Genomic DNA, 20,432 nt, shown 5'->3' with positions numbered 1-20,432 from the left:
GAAAGATAAATTCTATTCCAAATAACAAAAAAATTTTGTTAAGCATCTGAGGATCAATATACCAAAGCTAACAAAGGGCTTGTGTAGATTCAGTTACAACATACTTCTTAAAAAAATACAGAACAAGTTAAGGATGGAAGCATAGTCAGTGCTCATAGATGCATCATGTCAATATAATAGTAAAAATGACTGTGCTACCCAAATCAATATACATTTTAATGCCATACCAATTAAATTATCAAAAAGATATATAGAACTTGGTAAAAATAATGGCAAAATTGATTTGGAGAGACAAAAGACTTAGAATATAAATGGAAATGATTAAAAGAGATAGTGATGAAGGGAAAACAGTACTTTTACACTTCAAACTATCTAAAGCAGCAGTCATTACTATCACCTGAAATTGGTTAAAAATATATAGAAAGCTAAATGAGTGGAATAGACTAGATAAAAGATAATCAGAAACAATGGAGCTTGATAGCATCATTTGATAAAGTGGAAAAAATAGATTATTTCAGAAAGAACTTCATTTGATACAAGTTGATGGAAAAGTTGAGAAACTTCGGCACAAGTTAGGCTCAGATCAACAACTTATGCTACGTTCCATAATACATTCTAAAAGGATACCTGACCTTGATTTTGAAAAACACAGTATAAAAACCAAGAGTAGTTATATACTTATAACAGTTATGGATAGAAGATATAGTCTTAATCAAATAAGGGATAGTGGACATTTCAAAAGATAAAAGAGAACATTAATTATATGAAATGGAAAAGTTTATATACAGGCAAAATTAATTCAGTTAAAAGAAATCATAGGACAGTTTAAAAAAACATGTTTACTGGCTGTTGCTTTAGTCTCCACCATCTTCAAAACATAATCATTTGATCTATCCATGTCTGCTACCACCCCATGTCTCACTTGCCTTTTTAAACTTCTTGAGAAGGCCATCTACAATTGATGTAAATTATTAACTACCGAATAAAAAGATATGCCAGATCACTAATAATAAGAAAAATGAACATCAAAACAACCTTAAAGTTTTACCTCACATCCTGCAAATGTACAAAAATGATAACTATCAATAGTCAGTGCTGGAGAGGTTGTGGCAAACTAGGCACACCACAGATTTATTGATAGAGCTGTGAAACACTACAGTCATTTTGGAAAGTGATTTGGAATTGTGCAAATAAAGTGACTAAAATATTCATATACTTTGATCCAGAAATTCCATTACTAAGCTTAGTATAGGAACCAAGGAGGTGTTTGATAACAAGGAAGTCTAAAGCTAGAAACTAAGACAAAGATTAAAACATTTGTAACAACTTTTTGTGATAAATATTTTGAAACAAAGTAAATGTCATGGGATGGTTAAACAAAATTCACGATGCAGAGATGGAATATTAATGTGCTGTAAGAAATTATAAATGTGATGAATCAAGAAAAACACCAAAAGACCTACATGAATTGAGGCAGAATTAAATATCCAGAGACAAAAAAAAAAAAAAAAGATATACACAACAGAATACAACAATGTAAAGGGCAGTGGGGGGAGAGGTGGGGAGGTGAGAAAAGATTGCTTGTTGTCTTGGGGAGGGGAAAGGTAAAGGAAGAAGGGAGAAAAATTTGGAACACAAGGTCTTATAAAGATGAATGTTGAAAAATATCTTTACATGTAGTTGAAAAAATAAAATACTAGTGAGGAAAAAAAGTCTTTTATATATAATGGCTCTCTGAGAGAAGGAGGAAAAGGATACTAGAGAAAATCATGTTATGAAAAATTAGACATAGATAAAAACTAATTAAAATAAGAAAGTGTTCTTTCTCTGAGTTGCCCAGGGAGGAAAAATAACTTTACATTACAGGAAACTCTGCTAAACTTTCAAATGATCAGGAGTAAAGAAGAGAGTAATACATTGTCAAAGAAGGGGAAAAAATTCTGACATTTTGTCAGAGAAGGTAGGGTATGTCCATTGTCGATATCACGGTAGAAAAAAAATAACAACATAAAAACAGACAAAATAATGAAACGAATTACTACAAAAGTACTGGAACACTACATACACACATGCATACTAGCTACTGGAAAGGAGTGTCTAAACTTCTGTTTCCCACAGATAGTTTCATTTTGTTTCATCCTGACTCCAATATTAGAGAGAGTACAAGTAATCTCCCTTTCTTTAGCTCATCTAAAGTATAAGTTTAGTCTAGAACTACCAGGTGAAATAATCTTTTTAGAAACGGAAATGTTACAGAAGTATGGCCAATGATTCACTATTAAACTCTTGGTGAAGAGAAGATTTTGGGAAATATTATACAATTAAACACTTTGAGCATCTTTCACTTGATCAAAGGAAGAATGGAGAATGGTTGTTTGCCTTTGACATTTTCAGCTAAAAAGCAGGTGCCTCGAATCTGCAACAAGAGGAAATGACGAAGTAAAGGACAAAAGGGGAGAAACAAAAAAGATAGTACAATTAAGTTCTCCAAGTTAAGGACAAGAGAGGCTCTATTTAGGGATTTCTGTGATTCATACTTTGCAGTGGAATGAAAAATTGAGAACTACGTGTTGGCTTATATTTAATAAGGCATCAAATTGTCAGGCATTATGGGTTCTGAATGATATAGAACAATTTCAGTTATTCATGTTTGGCCTTTGGATAAACAAGAGCCTCACCTTAGAGGGAGAGTTCTGGTCCCTGAGTTCAGGCTGACCACCAACTCTGGCGTTGATTTCAGCAGCTAGGTTGCCTTTCAAATCTGTTTGGTCTGTCTTGAGAAAAGTGAACTCGCTTTGTCCTGGATCTGAAGCAAGACACACCTCGTAGGAATATGGCAATGGCAATGTTCCATTCATGCATTTACTGATGCCTCTAGGTTCCAGGGTAGAATAAAGGTCAGTGGGAAGAGAATCCAAGACTAGGTGCTGTTTGGGTTTTCGACACTTAAAAACCAGCACAAATATTGCAGTCAGAAGGAATACAAAAGACACTAAAGCCAATGCAATGACCAGAAAAAAATTAACTTTCCATTGCGTGGATACATTTTCAGAGAGTTCCTCTTTCATCTCCGGCATCGCCTCTTGCAGACTGTCTGCAAAGACTAGGTGCAGAGCCACAGTGGCCGACAGAGGGGGCTGGCCTCCGTCTTGCACAGAAACCAGAAGGCGGTGCCGGGCGGCGTCTCTTTCAGCCAAAGCCCTAGCAGTCCTGATCTCACCTGTGCGCAGTCCCAGGCTGAAGAGTCCCGGATCCGTGGCCTGCAGTACTCGGTAAGCCAACCAGGCGTTGTGTCCCGAGTCTGCGTCCACTGCCACCACCTTGGTGACCAAGTATCCTGGCTCCGCAGATCGAGGGACCATGTCGAAGAGGGCAGATCTGTCAGGTCCCAGGGCCGGATAGAGGATGTTTGGGGTGTTGTCATTGAGGTCCAAGATGAACACTTGCAGGGTAACATTGGTACAGAGGGCCGGGGAACCAGCGTCACAAGCCTGCAGAGTCAGCTTGAAGGTGCGGACCTGTTCATAGTCGAAAGAGCGCTGAGCAAAGATGGCTCCGCTGTGGCTGTTGACCGACACGTAGGAGGACAGAGGCAGAGGAACCAGGTCACTGCTGACGATGGAATAGGACACTCGGCCATTCCCGTCCAGGTCGGCGTCAGAGGCTGAGACACTCGTGATGGAGGCTCCAGATGGGTTGTTCTCGGGGACGTAAACGACGTAAGACGATTGGAGGAAAACTGGGGGATTGTCATTGACGTCAGCTATGTGCAAGGTGAGGGTTTTGCTGGTGGACAGAGGAGGCTTTCCCTTGTCTGAGGCAGTGACAGTAATGTTATACTGTGGGGTCTGTTCTCGGTCCAGGGGCCCATCTGTCAGCAGTTTATAGTAGTTCCTGGAAGAGGATTCTAGTCTGAAAGGGGCATTTTCCTGTACGTGGCATGTGACTTCCCCATTGACTCCAGAATCTCGGTCTGGTGTTTTCACCAGAGCTACCACTGTACCAGGTGAACAGTCTTCAGGAATCAGGGCTGAAATAGAAGTGAATATAACTTCTGGGAAGTTGTCATTTACGTCCAGAACTTCAATTTCAACTGTGCACTGAGTAACTAGACCACCTCCATCCCTGGCTTCCAACACCATTGAGTAGTCTTTGATATTTTCAAAGTCCAGGTTTTCTAGAGTTGTAATTTCCCCGCTATTTGGATCCAGAGAAAACACCTGCCATTCTTTGTGCGAAGAGCGGTCAAAGGAAAAAGTGATTTCCGCATAGATCCCCTCATCCCTGTCCGTGGCTGCCACGCGCAGCACAGATGAGCCCGGGGGCAGGTTCTCTAGCAGACTGACCTTGTAGACGTCCTGGCTGAAGACAGGGGCATTATCATTGGCGTCAGCGACACTGATTCTGATCTGAGCTGTGCCACTTCGGGCTGGATTCCCGCCATCCACGGCAGTCAGGACCAAATGATAGGTACTTTGCTTTTCCCTGTCTAGAAGTTTCTCTAACACAAGTTCGGCATATTTACTGCCATCTTTTTTCTTTTTTACTTCGAAGGAAAAAACAGGATTGGTGCTTAGGTAATAAGTTTGTAGGGAATTGAGCCCTGTATCTGGATCATGAGCAGGTTCTAATGCAAATTTTGCACCTGGCAGGGTAGACTCAGAGATGTTTAAATTGATGATGTTTCTCCTGAACTGGGGCGGATTGTCATTTATGTCTTCAATTTCCACGTTAACATGGAAAACATTTAAGGGGTTTTCAACTACAGTTTCTAACGTCAGAGCACAAACTCTTGTTTGGGGGCATATCTGTTCTCTATCTATTCTGTCCCTTACAAGTAAATCACCTCTTTCCGAGCTTACACTAAAGAATTCTTTTTCTCCATTGATCCGGAGCTTCCGGAAGGATAAATCGTGGACCTCTAGTCTCAGATCCTTGGCGAGGTTCCCCACCACCGACCCTTTAGCCATTTCCTCGGGAATTGAGTAACGAATCTGCTGTGAAAGCGCTCGGCAGAACAAAGACGCCAAAAAAGGAAACAGTACTTGCCTCCTGAGCCGCCAGCCCCTCGGTTCAGCACCACTTCCCATCTCTCGGGCTGCTAGGATCGCTGCCTTTCCAGGTTAGGGAAGTCGCACTTCAAATCATTTCTGGATTTTAAGACTTCCCCTACAGCGAAGAAGCGTCACTACCCAGTGCCTATTGATCAGAGCATACAGAGCAAACCCTGTTGAGAAGAAAGCTCCAAACATTAAAGATTGGGTCGCTTCTGTGATGTGAGCCCCAGGACCGTGCAGGAAATCACAGTGTGGGAGCCTCCTCCAATAGATCTCGAGACTCAGTTCTGGCTCGGTATTGGACAGCGGCGCTCTGAGTCTCTTTTGTAGAACTGCATTCAAGTAAGTAACTAAGTGCGCCACCAGGAGTCTATAGAACTGAGTGCAAACAGAACCTTTTCTCTTGTGAGACGATCTCGGAAGTACGATAAAACAATCCTATTGGTCGGCTAATGATTTCCTGAGGAGTTTATTACATGTTGGAGTTTGCTCTGTTTCTAGTCTTTTTGTTCAATAATTTCAGTCGTGTCCGACTCTTCCTGACACCATTTGAGGTTTTCTTGGAAAAGTTTTTGGAGCTATTTGTCATTTCTTTAAGGCTCCAGATCATTTTATAATGATGGAAAACCGAAGAAAGCAGGGTTAAGTGCCTTGCCCTGAATCACACAAGCTAGTATATGTCTGGGACAGATTTGAACTTGGGAAGATGAATCTTTCCCACTTAAGTCTGGCACTGCGCTACTTAGATGCTCACGTTTTCTCAGTCTTCTAGTTTTATTAGAAATACATTTTGATGTAGTCTTGAAGTTTATTTGGTGCCGATTTCCCTCCCCTCTTTCAACTTCTGAAAATACAGAATGCTATCATCTGGTAAAGAACCTTTGATGAGATAGTAGGCTGGAATTATGTAGAAGTTTCCATGAAATCTCATAATATTGAATTCTCTTGGGTCGGGATATTCACTTTCAAAATATTGCTCATTTTAGATTCTCTGTAGAAAGTTCGACAAGTCCTCACTAATTATTCTGGCTAAGATGACAGAACAGGAAAATGATTCATGTTGGAAGGGTTTGGGAAAAGAGGCATACTAATGCACTGTTGGTGGAGCTGTGAACCAAGCCATCCATTCTGGAGAACTATTTAAACCACACTCAAAGATCTATAAAACTGTATGTATCTTTTGATCAAGCAATATGGCTACTAGGTCTATATCCCAAGAAGACAGAAGAAAAAGGACTCATATGTGAAACATATTTATACCAGTTGTCTTTCTTTCTTTGGCAAAGAATTGCAAAATGAGAGAATATCCATCAATTATAGGATGGTTGAACAAGTTATGGATGTGATGTAATCATTTTATAAGAAATGATAAAAAGTATGATTTCAGAAAAAAACAGAAAGACTTACATGAATTGATGCAAAGTAAAGTAAGCAGAGCAATATGCACAGTAACAATAACATTGTAAAGATAACTTTTCCCTATTAGACAGTTTAATTCACTGAAAGACATAGTAGGATCAAGACAGTAATCCACCACAACTTCAAAAGACTCATAATATAAAATACCTTTCACTTTCAGATAAGATGGACTAAGCTGTAGAATAAAACATATTTTTTTTTCCTCTCTCGTTCTTCTTTTTTGCTTTTTTTTTTTTTTTTTTTGCCTTTTGGGGGCTAACCTGGGAAAATGGATATTTCGGTTCTGAAGAGGCTACCATTTTGTAAAAGAACATTTCTATCTGAACTGTCACAATTATCCCTTTCCCAATTCCTCCCGTCTTTGTCCTTCAATTTAGGGTTTGCTGTGAGAATCAATCAGCTCAAAGATCAGCATATCAATATTTCCTAAGAGATTAATGATTAAAAAAAAATCCATTCAATGTGTGTTAAGGATCCTTTAAAAGAAACCATCTATTTTTTTTTTTTAAATGAAGAACTGAGATAAACTTAAGAAGAATTATAGGAACTAATTCACAGTAAAGCAAGCAGAATCTGGATAACAATGTACACAATCATTACAATAACGTAAATGAAAATATTAGAAAACAGCACTATCATCAAACAGTGACATAGTAAAGTTTGATTCCTCACTTTAATCAGAAAAAAAGAATGTGACTGCAAAATGAGATATGTCTTCTCAGACTTAATGAGTATCCTTATATGTTTTGGTTAACTGTATTTTGTTGTTGTTATAAAGAAAAGTTTATGGGGGAATCATTAGGAAGTGATAGCAAAAAAGAGAAAAAAGATGATTAAGAAAAAAAATTTAAAGAAAAAGATTAGATTATGCCATTTCTCTGCTCAAAACCCCTCAATAGAATTCTTAAATACTTAAAACCTCCACAATTTAGTGATTTTCACTCAGGCAATCTCACAACATTCTTCTCAAATACTCTGTGATCCAGGTAAACTGGTCTACTTTCTCCAAGACAATATACATTCGGATCTTTCTCACTTCTATGTTTTGGATTATGATTTAATCTACATTTGGAGTGTCCTTCCTTTCTTCACCTTTTATCCTACTTCCCATCTCCTTCTGTTAACTTCCTCTCCTTCAAGGAATAACCAAATTAGGTATTACCTTCTCTATGGAGTGCTATCTCCTCTGATGCCCCCAACTCAAGCAAAAGCTCTCTGAGCTTATCTGATATAATAGAATGGAGTACTCTTATAATGCTTATTGTATGTAATTGTATTACAGTTATCTGTGTATGTGCATTCCAACATCTGTTAGACCATAAACTTTGTGAAAGAAGAGAATCTGACTCATTTTTTTCTTTAGACATTGCACATAGTGAGTACTTAAGTGCTTTTATCAATCTATTAATGAATAGGCAAGAAAATGAAGGAATTATTTTAAGCTAGCTTTTTAAAACAACAAAACGGGGAAGAAATAATGATAATGTGTATTCCCTTAATGACATTATAAACACTAAAAAATGGACTGAACTTAAACAATATTTTTCTACAGATCTATAGTTTAAATCTATAGTATAAATAATTTAAGATGTCCTACAAACAAATGAAAACTTAGAAAATCGTTACACTTAAAATGTTATCAAATAAGAATGTATATCAAGTATTTTGTGAAAACTTAAATGAACTATCTAAAAGGAGATATTTATATCATTATTTTTATTTCCCACGACGATCAATATGGTCTTCCTCACTTATAACTGCATTAATTTCTGTCAAGTAAAAGTAAGTAAAATAACTACTGCACACTCCGTCAGAGAACTACTTGTTACCACGAAATAAATGGTCAACAAAATATCCATAACATAAGAAATTCGAAGTGCAAGTTGCATTTGGTGAACTCTGAAAGTAAATCAAGGGCATTTCCCTATAACTTCCGGTTTTAGGCTTTTAAAAATCAGTCTTTGGTTCTACAGTTACTTTTATTCAAGATAAAAGGGAATTCTGTAAACATTGCATGGTAGCAAAATGGCAAAGAAATGAACTCACCTGAACCATATTTTGATTTCCTTTACTAAACTCTGAATCACTGGAGAACAACAGTGGTGTATTTTTATCACAGCTCTGCAGACTTAGGAGTGTGTCTGCATAGTTGGGTTGAGGAAAGACCAGTTGACTCTTCCGAGAGTCAGTGGTAAGGGAAACCTCGTGAGAATATGACTGGAGAAAAGCTCGGACTCCTTCTGTGCCCACAAAGTGGGAGGCGGGTACTGCTCCAAATTTGTTACTACTTACTCCCAATATGTGTAATCTCCACCATTTGCGTAGCCTGAGGGCCAGTAAGGTGATAATGAAGACAAAGAATAAAAAAGAAACTGAAGCCACTGAGATAACAAGGTAGAGTGTGAGTTTTGAGTTATCAGTAGTTTCTGGGATCTCCATTATGCTGAGATCCGAGAGAATCTCAGGGATGCTGTCTGCCACAATCACTGTGACACTTACAGTGGCGGAGAGGGGTGGCTCGCCTTTGTCTGTGACTGCCACCACAAGATTCTGCTTGAGGGCGTCTTTGTCGAGGAATGACCGAGCAGTCCTGATCTCACCATTATGCAGGCCCACCGAGAAAAGCCCAGGCTCTGTGGCCTTGAGCAGGCGATAGAACAGCCAGGCGTTCTGGCCTGAATCTCCATCCACTGCGACCACCTTGGTCACCAGGTAACCTGGCTCTGCCGATCGGGGAGCCAACTCTACCCCTCTGGAGCCATCGGTGGGAAAAGTGGGATATAGGATTTCCGGGGAGTTGTCATTTTGATCTAGGATGAAGAGAGTCAGAAATACACTGTTGTTGAGAGGCGGTTCCCCTGAATCGGTAGCTGTCACTCTTAGCTGCAAGTCCCGGAATTTTTCGTAATCAAAAGAGCGCAGAGCATAGAGGACACCAGTCTCCGAATTAATGGAGACATAGGAAGAGAGAGGATCCTCCTGGAAGATGTCATTAACAATAGTGTAAGTGATTTGGGCATTCTTCTCACTGTCTGGATCACTGGCAGTCACTGAATAAATGGAAGCGCCTCTTGGATTATTTTCCCGGATGTATGCAGAGTACGAAGTTTGACTGAAAGTAGGCGGGTTGTCGTTGACGTCGGCCACGTGCAAGATGATGAGAGTGTCTGTGGAAAGAGGCGGAGCCCCGAAGTCCGTGGCTGTCACCGTGATATTGTACTCTGAAACCTGCTCCCGGTCCAGGGCTGTGTTTGTCACCAAACTGTAGTAATTTCCATAATTTTTTTCTAATTTAAAGGGCAGATTACTTGGGATGGAACATGTGACGATACCGTTCTCTCCCGAGTCTTGATCGTGTACATTTAAAAGTGCGATGACGGTCCCTGAGGGAGAGCCTTCTGGGACTGAGGTGATCAGAGATGCGATGGTCACTTCCGGAGCATTGTCGTTTACATCCACAACTGTTACCAGCACATTTGCTCTCGAAAAAAGCCCTGCATTATCTTTAGCTTGCACTTCCATTTCGTAGAACCCTGATTCCTCATGGTTCAGATTCCCTACTGTCGAGATTCTGCCCGAATGACTGTCCAACTCAAAAATCTGTTTGGCTTTGTTGTGGATATTCCAGAAATAGGTCACTTCCCCGTTGACTCCCTCATCCGGGTCGGTGGCGTTCACTGTGACCAGCCACGTTCCCACAGGCACGTTTTCGGGAATGCTCACGCTGTACACGGACTGAGTAAACACAGGGGCGTTGTCATTCGCATCGAGAACAATCACTCGCACTCGCACGGTACCGGAGCGGACAGGATCTCCTCCATCCGAGGCCGAGAGGATGAGGTGGTGAACAGGTTCCTCTTCCCGGTCCAGGGCCCGCTCTAGCACCAACTCTGGGTACTTGGCCCCGTCTGCTTTGCTTTGCACATGCAGAGAGAAGTGACGATTCGGGCTCAGTTGATAGCTCTGAAGACCGTTCATTCCCATATCTAAATCCCGTGCATTAGGAAGACGACATTTTATTCCTAGGGTTGCCAGTTCACTTATTTCTATGTCTACTTCATCTTCCTGAAAGCGTGGAGCATTATCATTAATGTCAGTCACTTCTACTTCTAGCCCATAAATCTTCACTTTGTTCTCTAGGAGAATCTCTACATTTAAAAGGCACTTTAAGGATCCCGGGCAAAGTTCTTCTCTGTCTATTCTGTCCACGGTCACTAAACTGCCGCTTCTGACATTCAGAGCGAAATGCTGCTTCTTACCTCCGGAGACAATACGGGCTCCTCTTTCCGAAAGCTCCCGCGGCTTCAGCTCAAGATCCTTGGCGATGTCACCCACGAAAGAGCCCTTCTCCATCTCCTCGGGCACCGAGTAATGGATTTTCCCGGTCCCGGTGTTCCATAGCAGCCCCAAGAGACAGCAAAACAGGATTCGCTCTCTGCTGGCCTGCTGCCTGTGTGATGCAGTCATTTCGTTTTTCCTGCTTGATTTACCACCTTCTTATGTTCTTTCATTCAAATTCGGTCCGGAGCCAGTCTAGGATGATCCATATACACAGCCAAGCTCAGAACCGGAACGGCTTGTGGGCTTATTTTCCGTGCAGACCCAGAACTTGATCTGCTCTGCTCGTGCTTTGCGAGGTAGGCGTGGGGAGGATCTGACTGGATCTCTCCTTGTTTTTCTCTTCCTGATTGTTGAACAGCGGCGCTCAGAGTCTTCACCAAATATTGCAGCAACTTAGTTTTTTCCCCATCATGCTCAATATCTGCCGCTGGAGATCCCGGTTCGTCAAGACTTTAAAAGATGAACTACATATGTATGTATGCATGTATGTATGAATGAATGTATATATACACATTTGTATTTGTTTCGTCAAATATTTCCGGAAGACATGCAAAATTTTTTAACATCATTTTTAAAAAGTTTAAGTTCCAACTTCTCTCCCTCCATTCCCCCCCCCCCCCGTTTTTGGAGCAAGCAATTTTATATTGAGTATGTGAAGTCATACAAAACATTTCCATATTAACCATGTTGCAAAAGAAAACCTAAGAAAAATTGTTTTTTAGTTTTACTTCGATCTTTTTTCAGAGTTTATTAATTCTCTCTCTGAAGGTGGATAGTATTTTTCATCACGGGTCCTTTGGATGAATATCTGTTTTAAAGGAAAGTTTTCTTTGTCTCCTTAAAGCTTTCTTCAATCTTTATCTTAGCGAGATGATTGTAAGTGATTATTTTGTGATCATTTCAATTTATGTTCTTCAGCGACTTTGTATGCTAATTAGAAACATCGTATGTGAATGACTTTAGTTGTTGCTGTTGAGTCTGCTGTTTCCCCCACACACGCCATACATTCTATGAAATTAGTGTGTTAAATTCAATTTTCTTTCTTAATACATTTTATGAAACCAATCTGCTAAATGCAAATAGGAAAAACAACACTGGATTATGCTGAGGTTGGCAATGGGGAAGATAGCAAAAAAAAAAAAAATTCTTCAAGGCAAATGTACACTCATTCTAGAATCGAGAAAAGGAGATGATATGGAACGGAACAGCTTGCACAGTAAGTTGCATTATTCAAATGCCGATCACCCCTGTAAGTAGTTTGTAGAAACTACCTTGGAGAACGTGAAGATTTTTGCTTTAGAAGAATTGGAAACTTAGTTCCTGTCCCCAGCAGTCGAACCCCCTCAACTCTACCATATGCATGAGACATACGATGGCTAATTTCTGTCAATTTAGAATTTATATCTAAATGAGCTTCTTCTGGGATTTTCTTTTGGAAATGACTTTTAAAGTAAATCTGAATGAAATTATTATTTCAAGAATTAGTACTGTTAATTTAGTGTTGAGGTAGCTATTAGAAATGGGAGAGAGAATAAATGAGCAATATGTACCCGAAACCTAAATCACACAAGACTGCCTCAGATTTACCCTCTGGACTCATGAAACGCATTATAAAACAGCAGCAATTTATAGCATTAATACGAATACAAAGAAAACATAGCTTATTGGAGAGAAAGAATTAGGTGTGCCTTTCAAATCTTCTGACATACAACTAAAAAATTAAGAGATCTGGGGAAATCCAGAAAAAAATTACATTCAACAATGTCAAAAACTCACCTCTTCGTAGCCAAGTGGGTTGGTCTGCAAATCATTAGGAATTTCAGAAGAATCATTTGCTAAAGCATCAAAAGGACTATAGGAAAGGAAATTATGCCCTGCAGAACCTTGGTTATTGGGCTTCAGAAAAGTGAATTCATATTTTCCTAACTCTGTAGGCAAAGGTGGTTGATTGGAATAAGGCAAAGTCCCATCTTCATAACTGGATGGGATTGCAGGCTTTGAGTAGGGATCTGGTGAGAAACAACCTAAAGTCTTGGGATTGTTGTATCTTCGAAAGCGTAGAATGATGGTCAGTATTATTGTGACTAGAAACAGAATCGAGATTAATGCTAAAGCTACTACCAAGTAAAATTGTAGCTCAGATTGGATATTAGAGGTATCTGAGTGCTCCTCTTTCATCTCCGGCATCGCCTCTTGCAGACTGTCTGCAAAGACTAGGTGCAGAGCCACAGTGGCCGACAGAGGGGGCTGGCCTCCATCTTGCACTGAAACCAGAAGGCGGTGCCGGGCGGCGTCTCTTTCAGCCAAAGCCCTAGCAGTCCTGATCTCACCTGTGCGCAGTCCCAGGCTGAAGAGTCCCGGATCCGTGGCCTGCAGTACTCGGTAAGCCAACCAGGCGTTGTGTCCCGAGTCTGCGTCCACTGCCACCACCTTGGTGACCAAGTATCCTGGCTCCGCAGATCGAGGGACCATGTCGAAGAGGGCAGATCTGTCAGGTCCCAGGGCCGGATAGAGGATGTTTGGGGCGTTGTCATTGAGGTCCAAGATGAACACTTGCAGGGTAACATTGGTACAGAGGGCCGGGGAACCAGCGTCACAAGCCTGCAGAGTCAGCTTGAAGGTGCGGACCTGTTCATAGTCGAAAGAGCGCTGAGCAAAGATGGCTCCGCTGTGGCTGTTGACCGACACGTAGGAGGACAGAGGCAGAGGAACCAGGTCACTGCTGACGATGGAATAGGACACTCGGCCATTCCCGTCCAGGTCGGCGTCAGAGGCTGAGACACTCGTGATGGAGGCTCCAGATGGGTTGTTCTCGGGGACGTAAACGACGTAAGACGATTGGAGGAAAACTGGGGGATTGTCATTGACGTCAGCTATGTGCAAGGTGAGGGTTTTGCTGGTGGACAGAGGAGGCTTTCCCTTGTCTGAGGCAGTGACAGTAATGTTATACTGTGGGGTCTGTTCTCGGTCCAGGGGCCCATCTGTCAGCAGTTTATAGTAGTTCCTGGAAGAGGATTCTAGTCTGAAAGGGGCATTTTCCTGTACGTGGCATGTGACTTCCCCATTGACTCCAGAATCCCGATCTTCTGTTTTGAACAGGGCAATCACAGTCCCTGACACTGCATCCTCTGCAATGGCGTTGGACACAGAAGTAAACGTCACTTCTGGGTGATTGTCATTTTCGTCTAGAATTTCGAGTATAACTTCGCATTCAGAAGTCAGACCACCCCCATCTCTTGCTCCTACGCTCAATGTATAACTCTCAGTGTTTTCAAAGTCTAGATGCCCTTGGGTTGTTATCTGTCCACTTTTATGATCCAAGTGAAATGCATTAAGAGCATTATCCCCTGTGATTTTAAAGAAATAGGTGATTTCTGCATTGATTCCTTCATCCTTGTCGGTAGCCATTACCCTTAGCACTGAGGAGTCTGAGGGCAAATTTTCTCGAAGACTGACTTTGTAGAAGTCCTGGCTGAAGACTGGTGGATTATCATTCGCGTCAGTGACGTTGATTCTGATCTGAGCGGTGCCACTTAAAACTGGGTTGCCTCCATCTACAGCCACTAGAACCAAGTGATGGGAACTCTGCTTTTCCCGGTCTAGAGATTTCTCCATGACTAACTCTGGATATTTCCTACCATTGGGACTCTCCTTTACAACCAGAGAGAAATGCTCATTAGGGCTAAATTGATAACTTTGTAGAGAATTGACACCCACATCTGGATCTACAGCAGATTCTAGCCCAAATCGAGAGCCCTTGGGGGCAAGTTCATTGATCTGTAAATTGATGATATTTTGAGGAAAATGAGGTGGGTTGTCATTAATATCTTGTATGACCATGCTTACATGAAAAACATTTAAGGGATTTTCAGCTACAGTTTCTAACGTCAGGACACACACAGGCTTCTTTCCGCACAATTGCTCCCTGTCTATTCTGTCCCTAACAAGTAATTCCCCGCTCTGAGTGCTTACCGCAAAATGCTGCTTCTTTCCATTAACTCGCAGCTCCCGAGCCGGCAAGTCCCGCACATCCAACCCCAGATCCTTAGCGAGATTCCCCACCACAGACCCTTTCTCCAATTCCTCAGGAATAGAGTAGCTGATGTGCTCAGAAAGCGCCCGACAGAACAAAGAAGCGAAGAAAGGATATAGAACTTGCCACCTCAGTAGGTGATCCCTGGGTGCTGCGTTCCTTCCCATACTTTCTGTGATAGGATTACAGTTCAGTCCCGAGAATTCGCCTTGTATATTTCCCTTAGTTCTTAAGAATCCGCTGGAAAGAAGTACTTTTAATCGGTGTTTCTGGTGAATCCGGAAGATCTGGGCAAGGATCGGTGGAGCAGAGAGCCAAAATAAGTGCCGTTTATCTTGTGTGATGTGATCTTGTATGGCTCTGCAGGAAATTACCCTGCAGTAAACTGGCTCCAATTCTTTTTCTCTCGGTATTGGTCGACAGCGGCGCTCAGAGTCTGATTTGATGAACTGCAAGAAGTAACTCTTCCAAATATTTGATTAGCTACCAGAGGATCCATTCCATTGAACAAAGGCAAGAGAATCCTCAAACTTTGTGATCGTGGAGTTGGTCGTTTTAGACTGTCAGTTTTTCAGGTAATGAGTGTAAGTAATCAGTGACTTCCAAAATGGAGCAAATAGCAATGGGGAAAGGATGTAGTTTTTAATATTTTTATTTTATTATTAGAATACTTTTTTTGGGGAGGAGGGAGGATATTTCAGGTGTATATACTGAAAGAATATTACATTGTTATATATTTGGTATAAGTTACTGGAAAGTCATACATATTATAAATCGTTTCCCCACCTGTTTAAAGGAATCCTTTATTTAATATATTGTTTTAAAATTCTTTCTGACCCCAATTTTAGGGTTTCCTTGGTAAAGATACTGGAATGTTTTGCCATTTCCTTCTCCAGCTCATTTTACAGACGAAAAACCGAGACAGTGTTAAATGACTTGCCCAATCATACATTATAATGTCTGAGATCGGATTTGAATTTATTGAGATGAGGCTTCCTGATTTCAAGCCCAATTTCTACCCAATGCGCCACCTAGCTGCCATTATTTAATATTACTAATAGCATTTCAAAGATTCATTTTGTTATGTTTAACACTAGCTCCTAAATACAGCCTTCAAATCCATCGCACAATGACATACACTTCTCATTTCAATCAAATTAATACTTTATATTTTCCATGATCTTTGCTCTTCCTCTCCTAAGTGTGTAGGACATAGCACTAGGTTTCCTTGTTGGTCTCAGCAGATACTTTCAATTATATGACAACTCAGAGACAAGTCCTTTTCCCACATATGCACACACAATCCTTAATTTCACCCAGTAGCAAATAAAAACTCTTTCCATTTATTCCTCAACTATCCTAGTATACATTTTTGTTCTTCCTTCATGCCTTCCTCTCCCTTCCATCTTTTCTCTTTCCCCTTTTCCCCCTCTATGTGTGTGATTTTTTTCTCCTTATTTGATTGAGATTGTCTTCAAGACAACATTATTGCACATCCTATTTAACTTAAACATTTATTATTGATTTCTTTACATTTTAATATTTTTTCTTTTTAAATATGAGATTCATTTCTATTTTATTGACTTTTATCTAAGTCTAAAACAAGCAAAATAAAATTTAAAGTGAAATTTATTGTTTCAGGTATTAAGGGAAAGAATTCTATTCTGTCATTCATGAACAGAAAGAGCAGAGCCAGGGCAGCGAATGATATTGATTTATCTACATTTTGGGATTAGCTCAATATTTGAATCCACTCCATAACACTTCTTTTCATAATGACTTCCTAGAAGCCAGTTACATTTTTTTAGAGCACACATAGAGATTACAAGCCTCTTTCTGTTTTCACAATAACTGAGGTGAAGTGAAAGAAATGGGGTCAGAAGATGTGAAGAATTATAGCATTTGAGTTATTCATGAATTATTGATTGTTAATACTTTAAATATGGGGTCCTTGTTCATTGGCCAAAAAGCATATTACTATGAAAACTGAACTGAACCGCTAATGATATTTTTATCATAAATTGAACCAAAATCCAAAATTAAATTGTGACTGAATAGAAAAATGCCTCAAGGAAAAGCAAAAGAGTTTGAAAAGTAAGTTTCATCTTGAGTCCAAGTAAGGTTAGAACCATACTTTGCCCCATCATCTTGCAGTGCTTCTGACAAGCATGAAAAAAAAAAAAAAACACCATGAAGATACTTGCTATCAATATCTGCTATCAAGAATAAAGACTCCGAGAAATTCTGAGAAAAATGTCACCAGCTCCTCCACTAAGACCAATGTATATATTCATACTTAATACAGTAGCTGGGCATTGGAGAGGTTGAAGAACAGATGTGTGAAAATTCATTTTGTATTTATAAACTCAAAGATCAAAGGCTCAAAGAGAAACCTCTACTCAAAAACCTCATTCCCATAGATCATTAACATTTTCTATAGAAAAAGAGATAGAGGACTCTAAACATGTTAAACACTGAGCAATATTACAAAAGTAACATTGATAGTCTATCTACAAAGGATAAATAAAATGTTACTGATATAAAAGAAATAGCTGTGTATGATCAAACCACTGACTAGCTATGGAAAACTAAAAAAGATGTGAAGGTGAAAATTAATCTGTAGAAAATTTGTTATGAGTCCTAACTAAACAATATCACTTCAAGATTATTCACAGATGAAGTGACAATGGATAGGCAAAAAATAGATCATCATCATTTTTATAGCTATCTATTTTCATCAACAATATCACATTTTTATTCTATCCCTTCAGTACCTGAAGGAAGAAAAATGGCACATAAGACACTTTAGGTTGAGTGGCTGACTGGACTAGACCAGGTACAAACAGAAGAAATCTCAAACAATTTGGAGATACATCATTGTACAAGATACCACAGGGAGGAAAAATATTATAAACAACTGGTGGGAAATGCTTTGGGCATTTATAACCACTAACACAAAATTTGACTTTCTTATGTTCATAACATCTTTATGAGAATGATCTATCCAAAATGTATCTATGATGGAAATATCACATATGAAAAGGGAGGTTTTCCACAATATTATCTATATTAGAGCTTATCTTAAGTCACACAAATACACAAATGGTACACAGAATACAAGATCTGTGTGTATATGTATTACTCTCTGTCTCTGTCTGTCTCTGTCTCTGTCTCTCTCACTGACTCTCTCTCTCTGTATGGGTGTGTGTGTGTGTGTAAATTTTGTTCTGCTGAGCCAAGAAAATTTGGTTCCACAGAACAAAATCCATCCTTAAAAAGTCTTCTTTCAACAAAGCATCTCTTGCTTGTATGGTTTCTTGATAAAAACAATGATTGATATCTGTTTTTTAAAATGTTTGATTTTAAAATGTCAAGAGATGTGATTTAGGAAGAAATATATTTAATAAAGATGTTTATATTATCATGGAGAACATTCTGCAAAAAGTTCAAGAAGAGAGATTCTCTACAAATGTTTCTGTTTCCAGATGATATTGTGCTAATTGCACCAAGCATCAGAACATCAGAAGGCATTCTCAATAAAATCTATGACTACTCCAAAGAGATCAGTTTAACAATTTATATGTAAGTGGTTGGGAAATTGTCCTCTCCCCCCCACCCCCCAGACTATGATATACAATTGAATGATTATTGTCATGCACTACAAATGGGAATGAGTTGGAAGAGAGAACAATGAATTGCTTTTAAGAGAGAAGTTTTTTAATGATCCTAAACTTCATCCTAGCACAAAAGCCCATCTAAAAACAATAACAAAAAAGACAAACTAGAAATTCCCTATCGATGATAACTAGTTGTGAATCCTTGGACATATAAAAAATTCAAGTTGTAAGTAAGTTGCACAAAAATCAGTGGAGAAATGTATGATGATTGATAGTAGAAGTAGAATTTCCATTATCTCCTATATGCAAAATGGGGTATAAGGATACCATTCAAAAAAAGTAGAGTTGGATAGTATAGTGAGAGTGAGAGATAAGAGATGGACAATTTGAATGACAATCCGGTTTGCACAAAACGTAAAACAAACCAAAAACTGGAGAAGACTTCTGCTATATTAATTCTCATTGGAAAATTGCTGGAAAATATAGACATAATTTGGACAAGATGAGGGGAAAAATGGTTTTCAATCAGCACTGATGATTGTCCAAATAGATCATTTCCCAGAGCCATTAAAATGTATGTGATACAAAGTGGGTTTTACAAAATATGTCTGTTATTCATCATTGGACAGAATCATTGATAGTCTATTTACAAAGGATAAATAAAAGGTTATTGATGTAACAGAAATATTTGTGTGTGATCAAACCACTGACTAGCTATGGAAAACTAAAAAGATGTGAAGGTGAAAATTAATCTGTAGAAAATTTGTCATGAGTCCTAACTAAAAAATATCATGTCAAGATTAATCACAGATGAAGTGACAATGGATAGGTAGAAAATAACATTAGAGCTTCATAATTTTTATAACTATCTATTTTCATCAACAATATCACATTTTTATTCTATCCCTTCAGTACTGAAGGAAGAAAAATGGCACATAAGACACTTTAGGTTGAGTGGCTAAAGACAATTTTGGGGCTTTCATAACAAATAAGGATTTCTTTTGATCTCAAAAGAATTAGATCATTACACTAGATATGTACAGGACTTAAAAACAAACTTACGAATGAGAAATAGTAGAGGGAGATGACATAATCTTTTTTTTTTTTTTTTTTTTTTCCTGAGGCTGGTCACACAGCTAGGAAGTATTAAGTGTCTGAAACCGTATTTGAACTCGAGTCCTCTTGAATTCAAATCTGGTGCTCTATCCACTGTGCCATCTAGCTGCCCCAACATAATCTTGAAAACCCAAATTAATAATAGAAGAATCATTCAACTGTTCAAAGAGACATTCCTTAGAGCAAGTTTTTAAACTTTTTCTACTCACAAACCTTTTCCTCCCAAGAAATTTTTATGTGACTCTAGGTATTTAAATAGGTATACAAAACAACCACTTACTGATAATAAATCACAACTCATAACCCCCATATTTACTTACAAGACCCCATCTGGAATGACAACCAATGGTTTAAAATGGTTTAAGAAGCTGGGCCCTAGAGCAATACAAAAGTTCAGATCTAACCAAGCCATTTATAAGATCACATGGCTTTTACAATAAAGAATCCCCATTTAAACAAGTTTAAGTTTTCAAACAATTTTTAAGGATAGTTTAGATCTTCGATATCCTTGATACAGAAAATTCTCAGTTGAGAAAGCTCATTCTACCAATGGTAAATTGAAATCTTCTCTTCTGAGAAGCCATTTAATTTTAAGGAAAATTATTCCAAGAATGAAAAACAAGTGTGTTGCTACATACCTTTTCTAAGGATTCAAAAAGTTTACTCAACTGTTCAATTAAAAAAACAATTTTAAAAATCAAACTGCCCTTAAGTTGAGGAACAAGGTAAATACAAGTATATTATCCTGTTGAACATGCTTAAAGATATCATTCTTTTAGGCACATTCTGCATATTACCAGAATACTTTGTCAAAGAAGCCAAAAGAAAAAGAAAAAAAGAAAGGAAACT

General features: G+C 39.1%; 1 protein-coding gene across 28 annotated transcripts in view; it reads right to left on the bottom strand.

The window, feature by feature from the left end:
* The window catches only part of LOC141556822 (protocadherin gamma-C4), a 179,701-nt gene that overhangs the window by 55,970 nt on the left and 103,299 nt on the right, over positions 1-20,432 (bottom strand). Inside the window, exon 1 of one of the 28 annotated variants that reach the window (XM_074291640.1) lies at positions 12,594-20,427. The exons of 25 other annotated variants lie outside the window; for them this stretch is intronic. In XM_074291640.1, the coding sequence (XP_074147741.1) occupies positions 12,594-15,017 (2,424 nt within the window). In that variant the 5' untranslated portion in view covers positions 15,018-20,427. Of the gene's footprint in view, positions 1-2,678; positions 6,698-8,522; positions 11,329-12,593; positions 20,428-20,432 lie in introns of those variants that run through there. 2 more of the 28 variants (XM_074291642.1, XM_074291645.1) reach the window with 2 other exon arrangements.

This window comes from Sminthopsis crassicaudata, chromosome 2 (assembly GCF_048593235.1).
Source record: "Sminthopsis crassicaudata isolate SCR6 chromosome 2, ASM4859323v1, whole genome shotgun sequence".
Taxonomy (NCBI): domain Eukaryota; kingdom Metazoa; phylum Chordata; class Mammalia; order Dasyuromorphia; family Dasyuridae; genus Sminthopsis; species Sminthopsis crassicaudata.
This window is presented reverse-complemented; position numbering and strand designations above follow the sequence as displayed.